Here is a 13,833-nt window from a genome sequence, read left to right as displayed (position 1 = left end):
TGTAACTTCCATAGTTCACATTTTTCACATTTTTTTTTTGCCCAGAGAACAGAGAAGAAAGAGATGAAACAAAGATCTTGAAAAACTCCACAGATTATATTCAGAATACAATGCTGCTCCTAAGAAGCTGGCAGTTTGTTCCCTCTCAAATAATTCCTTTCTAATCTGATCTTCATGTTTCTGACAAAAATGACAGACTAAGAGCCAACATGATTTAAAACAAGCCAAGACAAAGCTGGTAGACTTCTTAACCCCACCCCCCCCAAAAAAAAAAATCCATCCAACCAAGTGGTGCATGGAGAGGAAAGAAAGTAACCTTACAGCTTACTTTACTCTTACGAAAAAATAAGCATATCCTTAAAAAAAAAAAAAAGAGAGAGAGAGGAAAGGTATTGAAAGTGAACAATTGTCTATGTAATGTAATGTTATTCAAAGAAACAATATTGGGCTTGCTTTATCTGATACAACATCATGACAAAACAAGTGATCAATTTTGCAAGTTACATGGCATTTCCTGAGACTAAAATGTATTGGTTTAAGAATGGGAATTTCTAGCAAGCTAAGGAGGAAACAGCCCTGACACCAGCATTTGGATGTTGAGCTTTCAGTGGACCTTATTTGTTAAAGTGTATTGCAGGAACACAAGCATTTACTTTACTTGAAAGAGGGATAGAGAAGAAAACCAGATAGGCATCACAACTCCTTTTTACTCCAAGAGGTTTCTCATGGCCATGCTGCACTTTGGCTCACTTTCTCTGAGTAAGGCCATTCTTGCTTTGCCATAGAAACTACTTCATCTTTCCAGTCATTGCTCAAAAGCAATGTTTCTTTATACAACAGGGAGAAAAGGTCATTATTTTTTCATATTTGCTTCTTAGTTTTATTTTCTTGCAAGATGTGCAGGCAAGAGTTCTCATATCCGTAAAGCAGAACCTATTTCTGGTGATACTGAATTTGTATGCTAAAAATGATGAGCAAAGAATCAGATTCACCAATTTCACAGCAGAGACCTTGTGGTCAAAAGCACACTTCAACCAATCGTTGTTAGTACTCCATGCATCCAAATCACAAGAGTTCCATTGAAAGAGAAGTTTCCCAGGATAGCACAACACAACTCAGTACAATCATGTGGTCTTTACTGTGGTGACTGATTTTACACTGTAGGGATCTGCTAGTAAAAACCACTGACTAAAGAAGATATCTTGATTGCAGCTGAGATAAAGAGAATGCTGAAGTGACAACTGTCAGCATATCTCCTAAAAAAATAACAGGAGAGAAGTAAACCTCTCCAGGATGGAAATACGCACAGAAGCAGCGTTCAAGAAGGGGTAGACAGTAAGCCAATCTTAACTAAAATACATCTCCTGCTGTCCTGTTCTGGCTCTTTTACCACAGCAATATCCTTATTATAAGCAGAGGCATTCTTTCAGGACCTCCTTTCTCAGAACTTTATTAAAAAGACAGGATCAATACAGAGCTTGAAACTTGTACTTTAAATGGACATTGGATTAAATTTTCTTGCTTAATCCTGTTGAGACACACAAGGGATAAAATTCAAGCAAACTGTGCAAATCGTAATGAAAAAATGCAATTTCAGATTTTGCCTCTTTCTGATTACATTGTCTGTGAAAGGATTATTTTCTAATATTTGTTCATCGTTTGCAAGTATCTGATAAACATTTTAGCAATTAATTACTTATTTGCCTCTTGCTATGAGCAATCTATTGCAAGCATTAAAAATTCAAGCAGTTTTCATCACGCACACAGATCATGTGATAAACTTTTGGCGCTTAACTGTAGAAAGCTGAACTCCTAGAATCAGTTGTCTGATTCAAGTATTCACAAATATGACTTCAAAATCTGCCTCCCATGAATATTAAAACTGGATATTCATTGTTCCTGTTAGACAGTCTTCCCAATTAACATATTCACTAGAATATTTATGGAAAGCATACGCAAAAAGAGTATGAACAGCATCAAAGTCAACCCATTTAAATACTAAGATGAGTATTTGCAGCCTTCCTTCATTTCACTTTATTGTATTTTATGAGGTGTTTGCCCAACTCTGGTTTCAATCACCCCTACAGACTGCTTGGACTGAAGTACAGCCTCTGTCAGGGAATGACAGCTGCCCAACACATGAGTGAAAAGAGGACAATACGGGAAAGTAGGAAAGAAGGAAGACCTCTTGATCTTAAAATTCTAGTCCAGAAGCTAACGAAAAACACACTCAACTTCATCTCTCTCAAAGACACCCTACATGATCTCAAACAACCTCTTCTCCAGTTTTCATCTATAAGTTACATTACTGATTCTTCCTTTGCTGTGATACATTTTCTAAACAGAAGCCCTGAACAGACATTCCAGGGCTTCCAACTTCAAGCGGATCCCGCCACACAAAGACTGATAACTCCAGTGTATTTTCATCCTGTCAGATGGACGTAATGGTAAACGTGCTGAGGGCGCAAAGCCACAGTGGACACTCCTCTGAGGAATCAGTGATGTCAACTTACACTTCAAGTATCCATTTTACTTGACCTCCACAATAAAGGGGACGGTAAACTGCAACATATATGCGAAAATGATGCCATTTCTGAAGCGACTGCTGGTTAGTGAAATTGCTGTTTTCTTCCTAATGAAAATTCATTACATATTACTTCAGTTTCCTCTTCTCTGTTCTAAACGCACTCAATCCTACCCACTCTATTTCTTTGCCTTTTGAATGTAATTTAAGGATATTGGAACAATTAGCTTTTTCATTCAAAGTAACTGATAACTGAAATTATGCTGCCCCTGTGCATCGTTAAAAACAACAACAGTAACCAGGTACATTCTAAGGCTATATAACATTCAAAATCCTCTTTAATATTCTAGTTCACAACCTTAATAGACATTTATACTTGATTAATGAGGCTTTTAGTAGCTACTGCTGTCACAGCTTGGATAATGAAACCTCCAATAAATATTTCAAGGCAGTGTTTGAGTGACAGCTGCGATGCAGGAGGCTGCTTTGCACATAGGTAGTTCTGAAAGTAACGCCTCCTATTTATTTCCATGGAAACTGCAACAGACAACTACAAAACAGTATTTTTCAACATAGTCGCCACCACTGGCTATGCATTTTTACCTTTGATAAACAAGCCTGCATGCTGCACTCATAAAAATCCACGGGGCTGTACAGAGCTTGGATTGTCTTTCAAATTGCTGTAACCATGGCAGAAACACACTACCCATCGCCTTAGTGTGCTCACATCCATTGCGTGGTCTTCCATAAATGTTCAGCAAGCATCAGTGAATTTCAGTGGGTTCCATTTTCTCCACGTGGAGGAATTCAATGACACACCTTCGTTTCATATGCATTTCCATGTCAGACACTGTTTTGTCAGACTGCCCCTGCTGCCATCTGTCACATGACAACAAAAAGTAATGAGATATTGGTGGGAAGATTCAACCTCTACTACCACACTGCCAACATCCACCTCTGATGTTGTGGGCAAACACAATAAAATAAGAACTACTTTCACAGCAGACATCATCATTTCTGATAACAGAAACAAAAAACAAAATGAAAACAAAATTTCTTTCTACAGACTTGCAGGCTATTTAAAAAGCACACCAACGGAACTGATAACATTGGGGTATATTTTACCTTATAGACCTACTAATAAAGTGCTTAAAGGTTTTTAAATGTGGACTCACCGCTATGCTATGGCAAACTAATAACTGAAGTCCTTAGATATATGAAAACGAAGCAGTAATGTAATTGTTAATTGCATCAAGAAAAAATAACTTTAGGATGCAGCATTGCAGATATAAGTACTGAAGAGTCATTTGCTTCCAATGCTCTGAAACAAACAAACAAACAAACAACTGCAGAAAGAAGAAGACTACAAAATTCTTTGCCATGACAACTCAGCTAGCTCAACTAGTTTAGCTCAGTGGAAAGAAAAAAAACAACTGAGAAGTGATTCAACTGCTCTATGTAAGTACCTGTAAAAGGAAACACACTGAGCCTTGACAGTGAAATTAGTACGGATTTACCAAGGGTAAATCACATATGTCCAACCTGACTGCTTTCTGCAATGTAGTGATTATAGCTGTGAATATGAGAGACCAGTAGATGCAATTTTTTTTAATGTTTCCCACAGAATTCCTCTATCCAAGTTGGGGGCTAGACCTTCTGGGAGGACTTGGGGTCTTGCTGGACACTGCGTTATGTATGACCCAGGAGTATGCCTGGACAGCAATGCAAGCTGGGAACAATCAACAGGAACACAGCAAAGAGGCTGAGGGAAATGACCACTTCCTTTGACTTGATACTCACTGGACCACATCTGGCATATTGTGTCCAGCTTGGGGCCCTCCATTTAAGAAAGACATTAACAAAGTAGGCCTACAAAGCTGTTTGGTTGCTGAATTGCTTGCTTGCCCCAAGAGAGCCAAGCCTGTTCAGCCTGGAGGTGATCCAGGGGACTTACTGCATGGTTCCAGTTCCTATAGCAGATGCAAGAAGATGGAACCAGGCTCTGCACAGAAATGCACTGTGTAGGATGAGGGACATCAACCACCAGCCATAAACAAAAGAAGTTCAAAACAGATACAGCAAGAAACTCTCCCACTTGATGGCAGTCCAGCAAACAGTCAGCAGTGGCACAAGTGGCTCAGAGCAGCCATGTTGTGTTTCCATCCTTGGAGGTTTTCAAGATATGACTGGATAAAGTCATCTGACCTGATCCTGTTTAAACAAGTTCAACCAGAGAGCATCTGGAGTCCCTTCCAACCTTAAGAATTCAGTAAGGCTGTTACTTTAATCCAGTGGAGAAAAGTGTAACAAGAACCATTTACTTGAATCTGAATCCAGAGGAACCGAAAAGAATATTCCTAGCAGCACCTGTATTTAATCACAGACACCTAGTGCCAGAAGCTGCAGAGGACTCTCCGCTCCCGCTTGTTTCAAATCAAAGTACCATGCTGTTGGGGCATTTTTTATTCAAGTATGCATTAACACATAAAGACATTAATACATAAACTAATTGTGCAGACCAAAGTGGTGCAAAAAAACCAAGAAGTCAGATAAATTGAAGAACAGCTTCAACTGTCTGGCCATTAATGTACAAGCTTAGGAAAATGCTACTTATTATTTGGTTAAATAAATATTTTAACTTACCCCAGTTTTCAACCAATAAATTAAGATTTGATCACCCCTCAGCCAAATAGTAAAATAGAATAAAGTAAAATAAACAGCCACAGAGAGATAACGGAAAGAGTTAATAACTTTGCATTGCTTGCAGCCCTTTTCCAGTGCAAGGCTTCTTAATCAGTAATGTGCTTTGCTCCCTGGTTTCATTTAAGATTAATTCACACTGAGAGCTTTAAGTCACCTCAAATAGCATGTAGAAGCAAATTTCAAGATCTGTATTGAGCCCTCTGTAAAAACAAAGGATTCTACATGCAGGAATTTAAAGCAGTACTCCATTTACAATTGTGGACACAATTAAAATAGTCATTACAATAAGGCAGCATAATATTCTTCTAAAAACAAAAAGGTGAGGGCTGCATTTGCTCAGCTTTTAAAAATCAAACAAAATCAGCACTGTTCTGACTGCTAGATCGTTACCGTTCAAATATGCAGCCAGCACCCCATATATTCTCAGTTTTATGTGAATCCCATAAGTGTTTCATTCTAGAATGAGCTCACAGAGTTACTGCCCATTGAGGCAGAATTTTAAGTAACCAAATAAATTTGCATAAGCAAATATTTATACCTGACATACAACTAATTCAGAGATGTAAGCAATATGCACTAAAAATCTTTAGATGCCCTTACTTGTAATTTAACTTGGAATCCAATTTTGTTTTGAAACCAAGCACAAATTGCTCAGCCAGGATTACATAAAAGAAGCTTGCTTGACATTTAAAACAATGAATTTTAAAATTTATCAGACTGTAAGCTGAACAGTTTTTGTGTTTGAACAATTTTTAAAAGGATGAAATGCCTTTCCTCATGTTAAGATAACTAAGAAATGGTTTTTAAGCTTGCCAAAATAACATGGCTACTGACAGAAATGAAATGCTCTATCTTTAAAAAACAAAATAAAAGCAACAAAAAGCTGCTTAGTAACAAGTAATAAGGGACACAACATTTTCTAACCTCACCTAACTGCACTGAACTCCTTCAAGAACAGAAAAAAGTTCATCAGATACACAGCTGAAAAGGCAAAGTACTGCTTGTTTCAGGTCTGATTATAAAAACTACCTGTTATATGGCTGCAAGTTGATATACATACACAAATTTGAAGATCTCTGCTTGAAAAATGCAGAGGAAGGAGAGCTGTCCCAGGTGTAACATCCAATGGCCACCCACAGGGACCTGGATTCAAACTGATTTTATAAAGAAATATGCCTCAGGTATTCATTGATTTTTTGTGTTCATCCTTCTGGCAAAATAAGCACAGAGGCAGTGGCCAGAACTAATAGTCTTCACACAAGGCAAATGGCAAGAAAACAGCCTCATGTGCTTGCAGGTTTCAGCCACGTTGGTATTTATATATAACCAAATTGGAAACCCATAAAACATTTCGTAGAATTCAGCTTTTAAAACAGGGCATAGTGTTAGTAGCAAATGGACAGAACCTGGACAGTACCTGGACATAGCTCCTGTGCAGGAAGAAGACTCAGAAGTAATACAATTATTTTCTTGTCTTCTTTTGCAGAAGAACACCCCAAATGAAAACAACATCTCGGGGGTATTCACAATGACATACTGGCTGCTCTGTATGGTGAAAGCAGAGTAGCTGCACAGCAAGTCCCAGACTGAACACTTCCCAGGCACTCTGCTAGCTGCTCAGCCAGGTGTTGTTCAGGCCGTGTATATTTAAGCACTTTTTAGGAAATGTGATACAGTTATACTTAGGTTGCTCTGAAAGTAATGTGTCCTATTTGTTTGCATGGAAACTACAATTGATACAAAGATCATAACTGTTTGAGAGAGCAAACTGTCAGCTACAAAACGCTATTTTTCAACACAGTAACCACTATTAGCAATGCATTTTCACCAGCAATGAAGAAGAGCCTGCATGCCACACTCACCAAAATCTGCATGGCAGGGCTACACCTATTTCCATTTTGACCTCCAAGCCCACACACTCATTCCCCAAACAACAACAATCATGGATCATTGCATGGGTCATGGTTACAGACACAGAGGGCAATGCAGCATTACCACTGTAGGTGTGGAGAATGGTTAGAAGATGGCAGTGCTGGGCAAACCTAGCACTCTGAAAGTTTTGTTAATCCTCAATGCGCTATGGGATGCACTGAGTATAAGCACTTGTCTCATGATTTCTTTACTGCAATGTTTACTTCACAGAGTGTAGTTCCACCACACCACCTCCCATTCCACAAACTAAGAACCTGTTTCTTGTTTCAGAGAGTAGAGGCCCACTCAGGCCATGAGGCCACTGGACAAGAGACAGCCTGCAGATGAGTGACCCCCACCTAGCAGAATTCACAACATACAGAACCATACTAGGTACATGTTTTCCTGGTCTTTACTGAAGATAGATACACTTCCTGCTTCATACCACAAAATTAAACTCCATGACCCATACCATCCATACATACGAAGACTCACACACACATCCATAAAAACAGGAGTTGTGTAAAAAGTGCCCAGAATACATATTTTTTATAATTCATACCTTTTTAAACATTTTTAAACAGTATTAAGAGCAGAACTGAAAATAAGACAATAATTTTAGTGGAAATGAAATCTTACAGTGTACAAGATAGACCCACCTTTAGGAATCAGAAAACACAGAGGTCAAATAAATTAGGGAAAATTGGAGTTTTGGTCGCATTTAAGTTCAAGGACTAAAGGAAAACTGACCAGCAATTACCTGCTCCTCAGCAGTGAGAACACAGTAAGGAAAGCCCTTTGTTGAAGTCTGCATGTTGGGAGCCATTTTCTACACAGATCAAACCGGCTTTATTTAAATAAAACCAGCGATGCCTGATGTATGTCTGTCTGCTCCAATGCAAATCATTCAACACACGCTTTTACCCAGCCATTACTCCCCTCCTACCTTCAAAACTCCCAGCAAACAGATAAATCCACGTTATGGCTGGCACGAAGAGGACGGTCAGAGAGGCAGCCAGGAATTTCCGCCTCCCTCTGCAGATTCCCAGCATTCTCTCAGGAGTTTCAGATTCCCAACCCAGTGCTGTTCCTATGTCGGAAGCAAATAGTCCACAGCCTCCCACATATTACTCCCTGAAAAGGAAAGGAAAAAATGTTTCAACAGCTTATCTCTCTACAGAAATGAGGACTATGCCAGTATTCCTAAAGAGTTAGAAGATGAAAGCCAAAAACTGCGTTATTGCGATTGCAAAGCAGTACTCATTTCATTGTTACCCATAACTACTTAATAATAAAGCAAGTTTTAGAAGTCCCCTACAGGACCATCAACAGAACACATCGTAACATCTAAACACACACTGAGCTGATCTCACAAAGAATCGTCACCTCTATTTGTCATGTACTCGCTTCTCATTTACTCTAAAGACATTCTTGATTCTTTGATGCCTGTGTGCGGTGATGCCCCTGGACAGATAAGAGAAATCCACCCACCTTCCTTCACCTGCTTCCAAAGAGCAAAAGTCACACCACTGAATCAATGAGCTGGCTGCAGGTGATCATGAACTCAAGACAGTGATTGAAGAATGAATGAAAGGTAAAGTCTAGGGGGCGAGGGGTGCTGTTAAAAATGACCAGTTTGCTAAATGCGTTGAGCTCAATGCAGATGAACTTATGAAAGAGAAGGGAAAGAAAAATAGGCAAGGAAGATTCCTTAGTCACAAACAGGTGGTATGAGGACCTTCACACTGTATGCTATAATAAAAGGAGATTCTGAAGAGCATCATCATTTTTATGCGCAAAAATGGGATCTTAATGTATTTAAAATAATTGCTATCCATTTCACATGCTTAGATAGCAGAATAATCTAGTGATATTTACTCACAGGAGAATGAATATTCCCACACCAGTGCAGACATGCAGAGCATGTGTTTTATATACCTTGCTTTATATATATATTTATATATATATGTATTTAAAGGAAAGCAAGTACAAAAAGGCTGGTGTTAAACTTGAGGAGTTGGAAAAGGAAAGGGGCTGGTGTTAAACTAGAGAGTTGGAAAAGGAAAGGGAATCATTAAGTTGAAAAAGTTCAGTTCAGACTTTGTGTGAAAGGGCTTCTGTTTCCTAATTTTAAAAATTGGTGTGCAAACATGATAGAGAAAGAGGAATAGACAGAAGCAGAACAAGGAATTTCCTAATATGAACCTTTGGTTCATCCTTAAACTAGCACTGTAACTGAAATCAGTAATTAAAGCATTTCTACAAAGTTCAACAATATTTTAACAATATTAACAATAACTACTGTGTGCCTCTAAATTATGTCTGTGCTCAACAACTCTGCATATATTGCTCTGAAAGTCAATTCTGAAATCCAATTACAGCAAAAAAGAGAATTATAGACAAGAGAAGAAAGTTGAGACAACTTGGCAGCTGGGGATATCAGGCTGCAGTAATCAGAGAAACTTACAGCCCTTCCTCAAATGTTCAACAGAGCCCACATTACTACAAAAAAAAACCTCTTAAACTATAGTTTAAGAGACATGGCAGCACTTCTGACCTTGGAACTGATAAAATGGAATATAATTTGTCCACAGCCAGCACAAAAAGCATTCCATTGTGTCAGCTTTTCACCTGAGTGAATGCCTCACCATAGAGATTCTGCAAAAAATATGTGGACAGACTTAATATGAACAGCTGTGATATTAAAGACACTCTGCTAGACAGAGACACACATTTAGTAGATAAATTGTGGAGGATTCTTAACTTTATTCACTTAATTTGGATAGCGATTACATTTCATTTCTTTTCCTTACATCACACAGCTGGTACAACTACTCTGAAGAGATTCCTTTACATGACTACTTCAAAGCACAGATAATTCTCCTGGGTTTTGTGTTCCACACTTGTTATTTGTATATATGTTGCAAACTACTACACAAAATCATTTACTTGAAGTAGAAATTATATATTTCTCCATCTCTATAACATCATGGAGTGCGCCATTAGCATCAATCAATACATACGAAAATAATCTTTGAAGTAATTAAATCACAAGCAGGGTTACTCTCCAGTAGCAACATTTTGCAATGCAGGGTGCTTTACTCACATGCTGCTCCTACCAACAATACCTATGAAGCCCAGAGAATCAACACTGAATGTTCCTGAAATGATGCTGTTACAAAGGTGGTACAAATTTTCAAGATAATGGCACCCAGGCTACACAGTCTGAATTATAGTAGTGCTAGTGCACTAATTCATCCTCAGGCTGTGTATTAAAAACACAATCCGTTTTTCTTACATATTCTTTTAAATAGCCAAGAAAATGAGCTTCCTGAATAGAATCACAGAATGGTTTGGGTTGCAAGGGACCTCCAGGATCATGAAGCTCCAACCCCTCCACCTCAAGTAGGGCCACCAACCTCCCTATCTAATACTAGACCAGGCTGCCCAGGGCCCCATCCAATCTGGCCTTGAACAGCTCCAGGGACGGGGCATCCACAACCTCTCCAGGCAGCCTGTTCCAGCACCTCACCACTCTCATAGTAAAGAATTCCTCCCTGATATCCAACTTAAAACTTCCCTCCTTCACCTTAAAACCATTTCCTCTCGTCGTGCTATTATCTACTCTTTCAAAGAGTTGAGGTCAATAGGTCAATGAGAAGGATGAAATCTATATTTTCTGTCCCATGAATGTAAAACACCCTAGAAAGTTAAGAAAGTATAAGGAGCAACACTGAATTCTCAATTCAGTTGCAACAGAAAGGCAGGAGTGTGGGACATTCAGTCTTTTGCAAACTGTAATTAATCAGAAAAAAAAAAACCAAAAACTATAGTCGTATCATTCTGTACATTCATGCACATCTTTCAGCTCACTAGGAAGATATTTGGGAAAATTCCTGGAATGGCAAGTAAGCGTGTGATGGATCACCCTGGTAAATGCTGACGTACTTCATTTTGTAGTGCTTTAAAGGAGAAAAGATCCACAAGCTATTTTAAAGGAAGTTTCCACCTACCTTCCCAAGTTCCAGAAGCAGTGAAATGCTTCTTGAGTCTTAGATACTAGTTTCCAGAGAATATAATCACCACATCTACTGAATATTTTTTTGCAACTGGACAATGCATCATGTGCAAAATCTACATAAGCAATTCTATGAAAGGTCCATGAATGGTAAAGTAAATGCTCAGCTTAAAAGGGAAGACTTTACTCAATCATTTATTTTTTATACATTTTACTTTTTTTTTTTTTTTTATCTAACATGCCAGCATACAAATTGAAAGAAGATAATGCAGTTCTTAAATGAGTTTTTCTTTCAATTCATCAGGTTTCAGCTTGATGTCTGGTCTGTCATGAAAGGAAAGTGACAACGCCGGCTGAGCAATGGCTGAGCATGGAACAGGGCAGCATTGTGCTCCTTTCTGTCACATCAGCTTACTGCTGCATTTAAGACCCCTCCCACAGCATCCTCTGGTCCTCCACACTCTAACTTGTCGAGGGGTCTTAAAAGCAGTTTATTGTAGCTGAGACAGTCCAACTACCAAATAGCCAACGGATCCTCCAGGGAGGTGATGGAGTCACTCACTGTCCCTGGAGGTGTTCCGTAACCATGTGGATGTGGCACTGAGGGACACAGTGAGCATCACAGGGATGGGCTGGCGGTAGGACCAGGTGATCTTAGAGGCCTTTTCCAACTTCAATGCTTCTATGATTCTCTTAATTTATTGTCCAATGTTTGTAGCTCAAGATAAACAGTTTGAAACACGGTCTTCACTTTTCCAGGCAAAATCAGATTTTCTGCCTCTACCACAGATACACAGAAGTCATATACATTCAGGGTGTTCATCTACAATTTTTAATGTACTGAATATGCTCCAAGGGTGTGATGTCATTATTTTTTAGAAATCTGATGAAATAAATAATAGCCACAGCAGTCAACTGTAGGCATGCCATCATGTATGTCGTGCTGTCAGCCAGATGCTCTACACTTCTGAAATTCAAGAGCCATAAAACCTACTGCACATGTACAGATCAAAAGTCAGGAACACAGCAACCTCAGGCCAGCTTGATTGTTATTAACCATGCTATAAAAGGCTAAGAGCCTGGACAATGCCTGTGTGAGAGGTCGCAGTGGGAATTAAAATAAATTGGGTTTCTCATTGCAAAAGCTTACTCATGACCTCCTTACTACTCGGCAACAGTGAGCTGAAAGCCTTTCATTATCTTTGCATATGGTTAAACGCTTCCATTAACCACATTACCTTGTCAGAGCGGTTGCTTTGTTTTAAATCAAGGATTATCTCCTCAGCTAAGCATGAGGCAGCTCTCAACCAATATGAGCAGCACATATATTAAAGCACGTAACACAACACTAATCATATTGGTATTCAGTTTCAATTCTTTTTTTTTTTCTTCTTCTTCCAATTATTGCATGACAGCTCGACCATGTCGGATATCCAGCAGGAGTTTGGTGGAACAATGGAAATAATTACGAAAACAAAAATCAAACACAATTAACTAGATTTAACTGCTATACTATAAAAAGCTTTTCCAACCACTTCATACAGTTTCTTGCATTTGTTACAGTTAATCTTATCCCAGTAATCTTCTGTTTGTTTTCAGAGCAACCGAGATGAATACATACAGTTAAAGCTGTTTATACACCAATCCTGTGCCTTGGCTTTGCTGTGTTTCTTCAATTAATGTTATCTAATTCTTTCTGCTTTTCCACACTTGCAGTCATAGAGTCAATGAACAATTTCTGCTGTAAAGCTTTCCCTTTGGCTCTGTGCCAGTGTAGCATCCATCCTTTAAGAAAGATTTTTCACCAAACTCAAAATAATAATAACTTAAAGACAAAAGCTATATATATCTTAGCCAGTATTTTTCAAATGTTAATTTAAAATACTGTTAAAGCTGGGTTATAAGGAGTTTACTCCATGATAGTCGGCTTTTTATTTTGTAAGAGGATTGCAGCTTTGCAGTCTTCCAGTTCTGGAAGCTCATGGCCATTGACATTTTTACCATATTAGAGAAAAGTTTGATGCCATAAAGACAGCACAGTGAAATAAAAGATAATTAAATTGTAAGTCTTTATTTAGATAAACATTCCATTGCTAATATGCTCCACTTCTAAAGTTATTAAAACAGAAACAGCATTTTGAAGGAAAATGCCATATTCTCCCTCACCAAACTCCTCCCTCTCTTACATGGAACATGCCACGGAAACAAACCTAAGGCTCCCTTCGCTTCCATACTACCTGAATTTGCTTGAGTTGCAAATCTTCCCCACTGTATCAGACTTCTCAGTGCATTTCTGGAGGCATTCAAAGCCAGGTTGGATGGGGCCCTGGGCAGCCTCAGGTGGGGGATGGCAGGTCTGCTCATGGCAAGGGTTGGGACTGGGTGGGCTTTAAGGTCCCTACCAATCCAACCCATTCCATGATGCTATGATTCTATGGTACCATGCCTTGAGGGAAGGATTCTGAATAAATTCAGATTCAGCATCCTCCTCAGAAACCACCTTAAAGGAACAATTACAGCAGTTCCCAAATGCTACCAAATTTACTGTTTCTCAATGAGTTACAAGAAAATAGTCCTATCTATAATAGAGAAACTAGATAGTAAGATGACAGTACAAATGAGTTCTGCTTTGCAACTGTGCTAATTGCTCACAGGACCCGTAGGATTGACACCTTCT

At 38.8% G+C, this 13,833-nt stretch overlaps 1 protein-coding gene across 1 annotated transcript in view; it reads right to left on the bottom strand.

Moving 5' to 3' along the window:
- LARGE1 (LARGE xylosyl- and glucuronyltransferase 1) overlaps positions 1-13,833 on the bottom strand; it is a 279,750-nt gene that overhangs the window by 189,823 nt on the left and 76,094 nt on the right. The window contains exon 3 of the mRNA XM_048933508.1: positions 8,085-8,272. Within this exon, the coding sequence (XP_048789465.1) occupies positions 8,085-8,190 (106 nt within the window). The 5' untranslated portion in view covers positions 8,191-8,272. The remainder of the gene's footprint in view (positions 1-8,084; positions 8,273-13,833) is intronic.

The sequence above is a fragment of the Lagopus muta genome, chromosome 1 (genome assembly GCF_023343835.1).
Source record: "Lagopus muta isolate bLagMut1 chromosome 1, bLagMut1 primary, whole genome shotgun sequence".
In the NCBI taxonomy this organism is placed as follows: Eukaryota; Metazoa; Chordata; class Aves; order Galliformes; family Phasianidae; genus Lagopus; species Lagopus muta.
The sequence above is the reverse complement of the archived record's forward strand: the minus strand, read 5'-3'. Positions and strand labels throughout refer to the sequence as shown.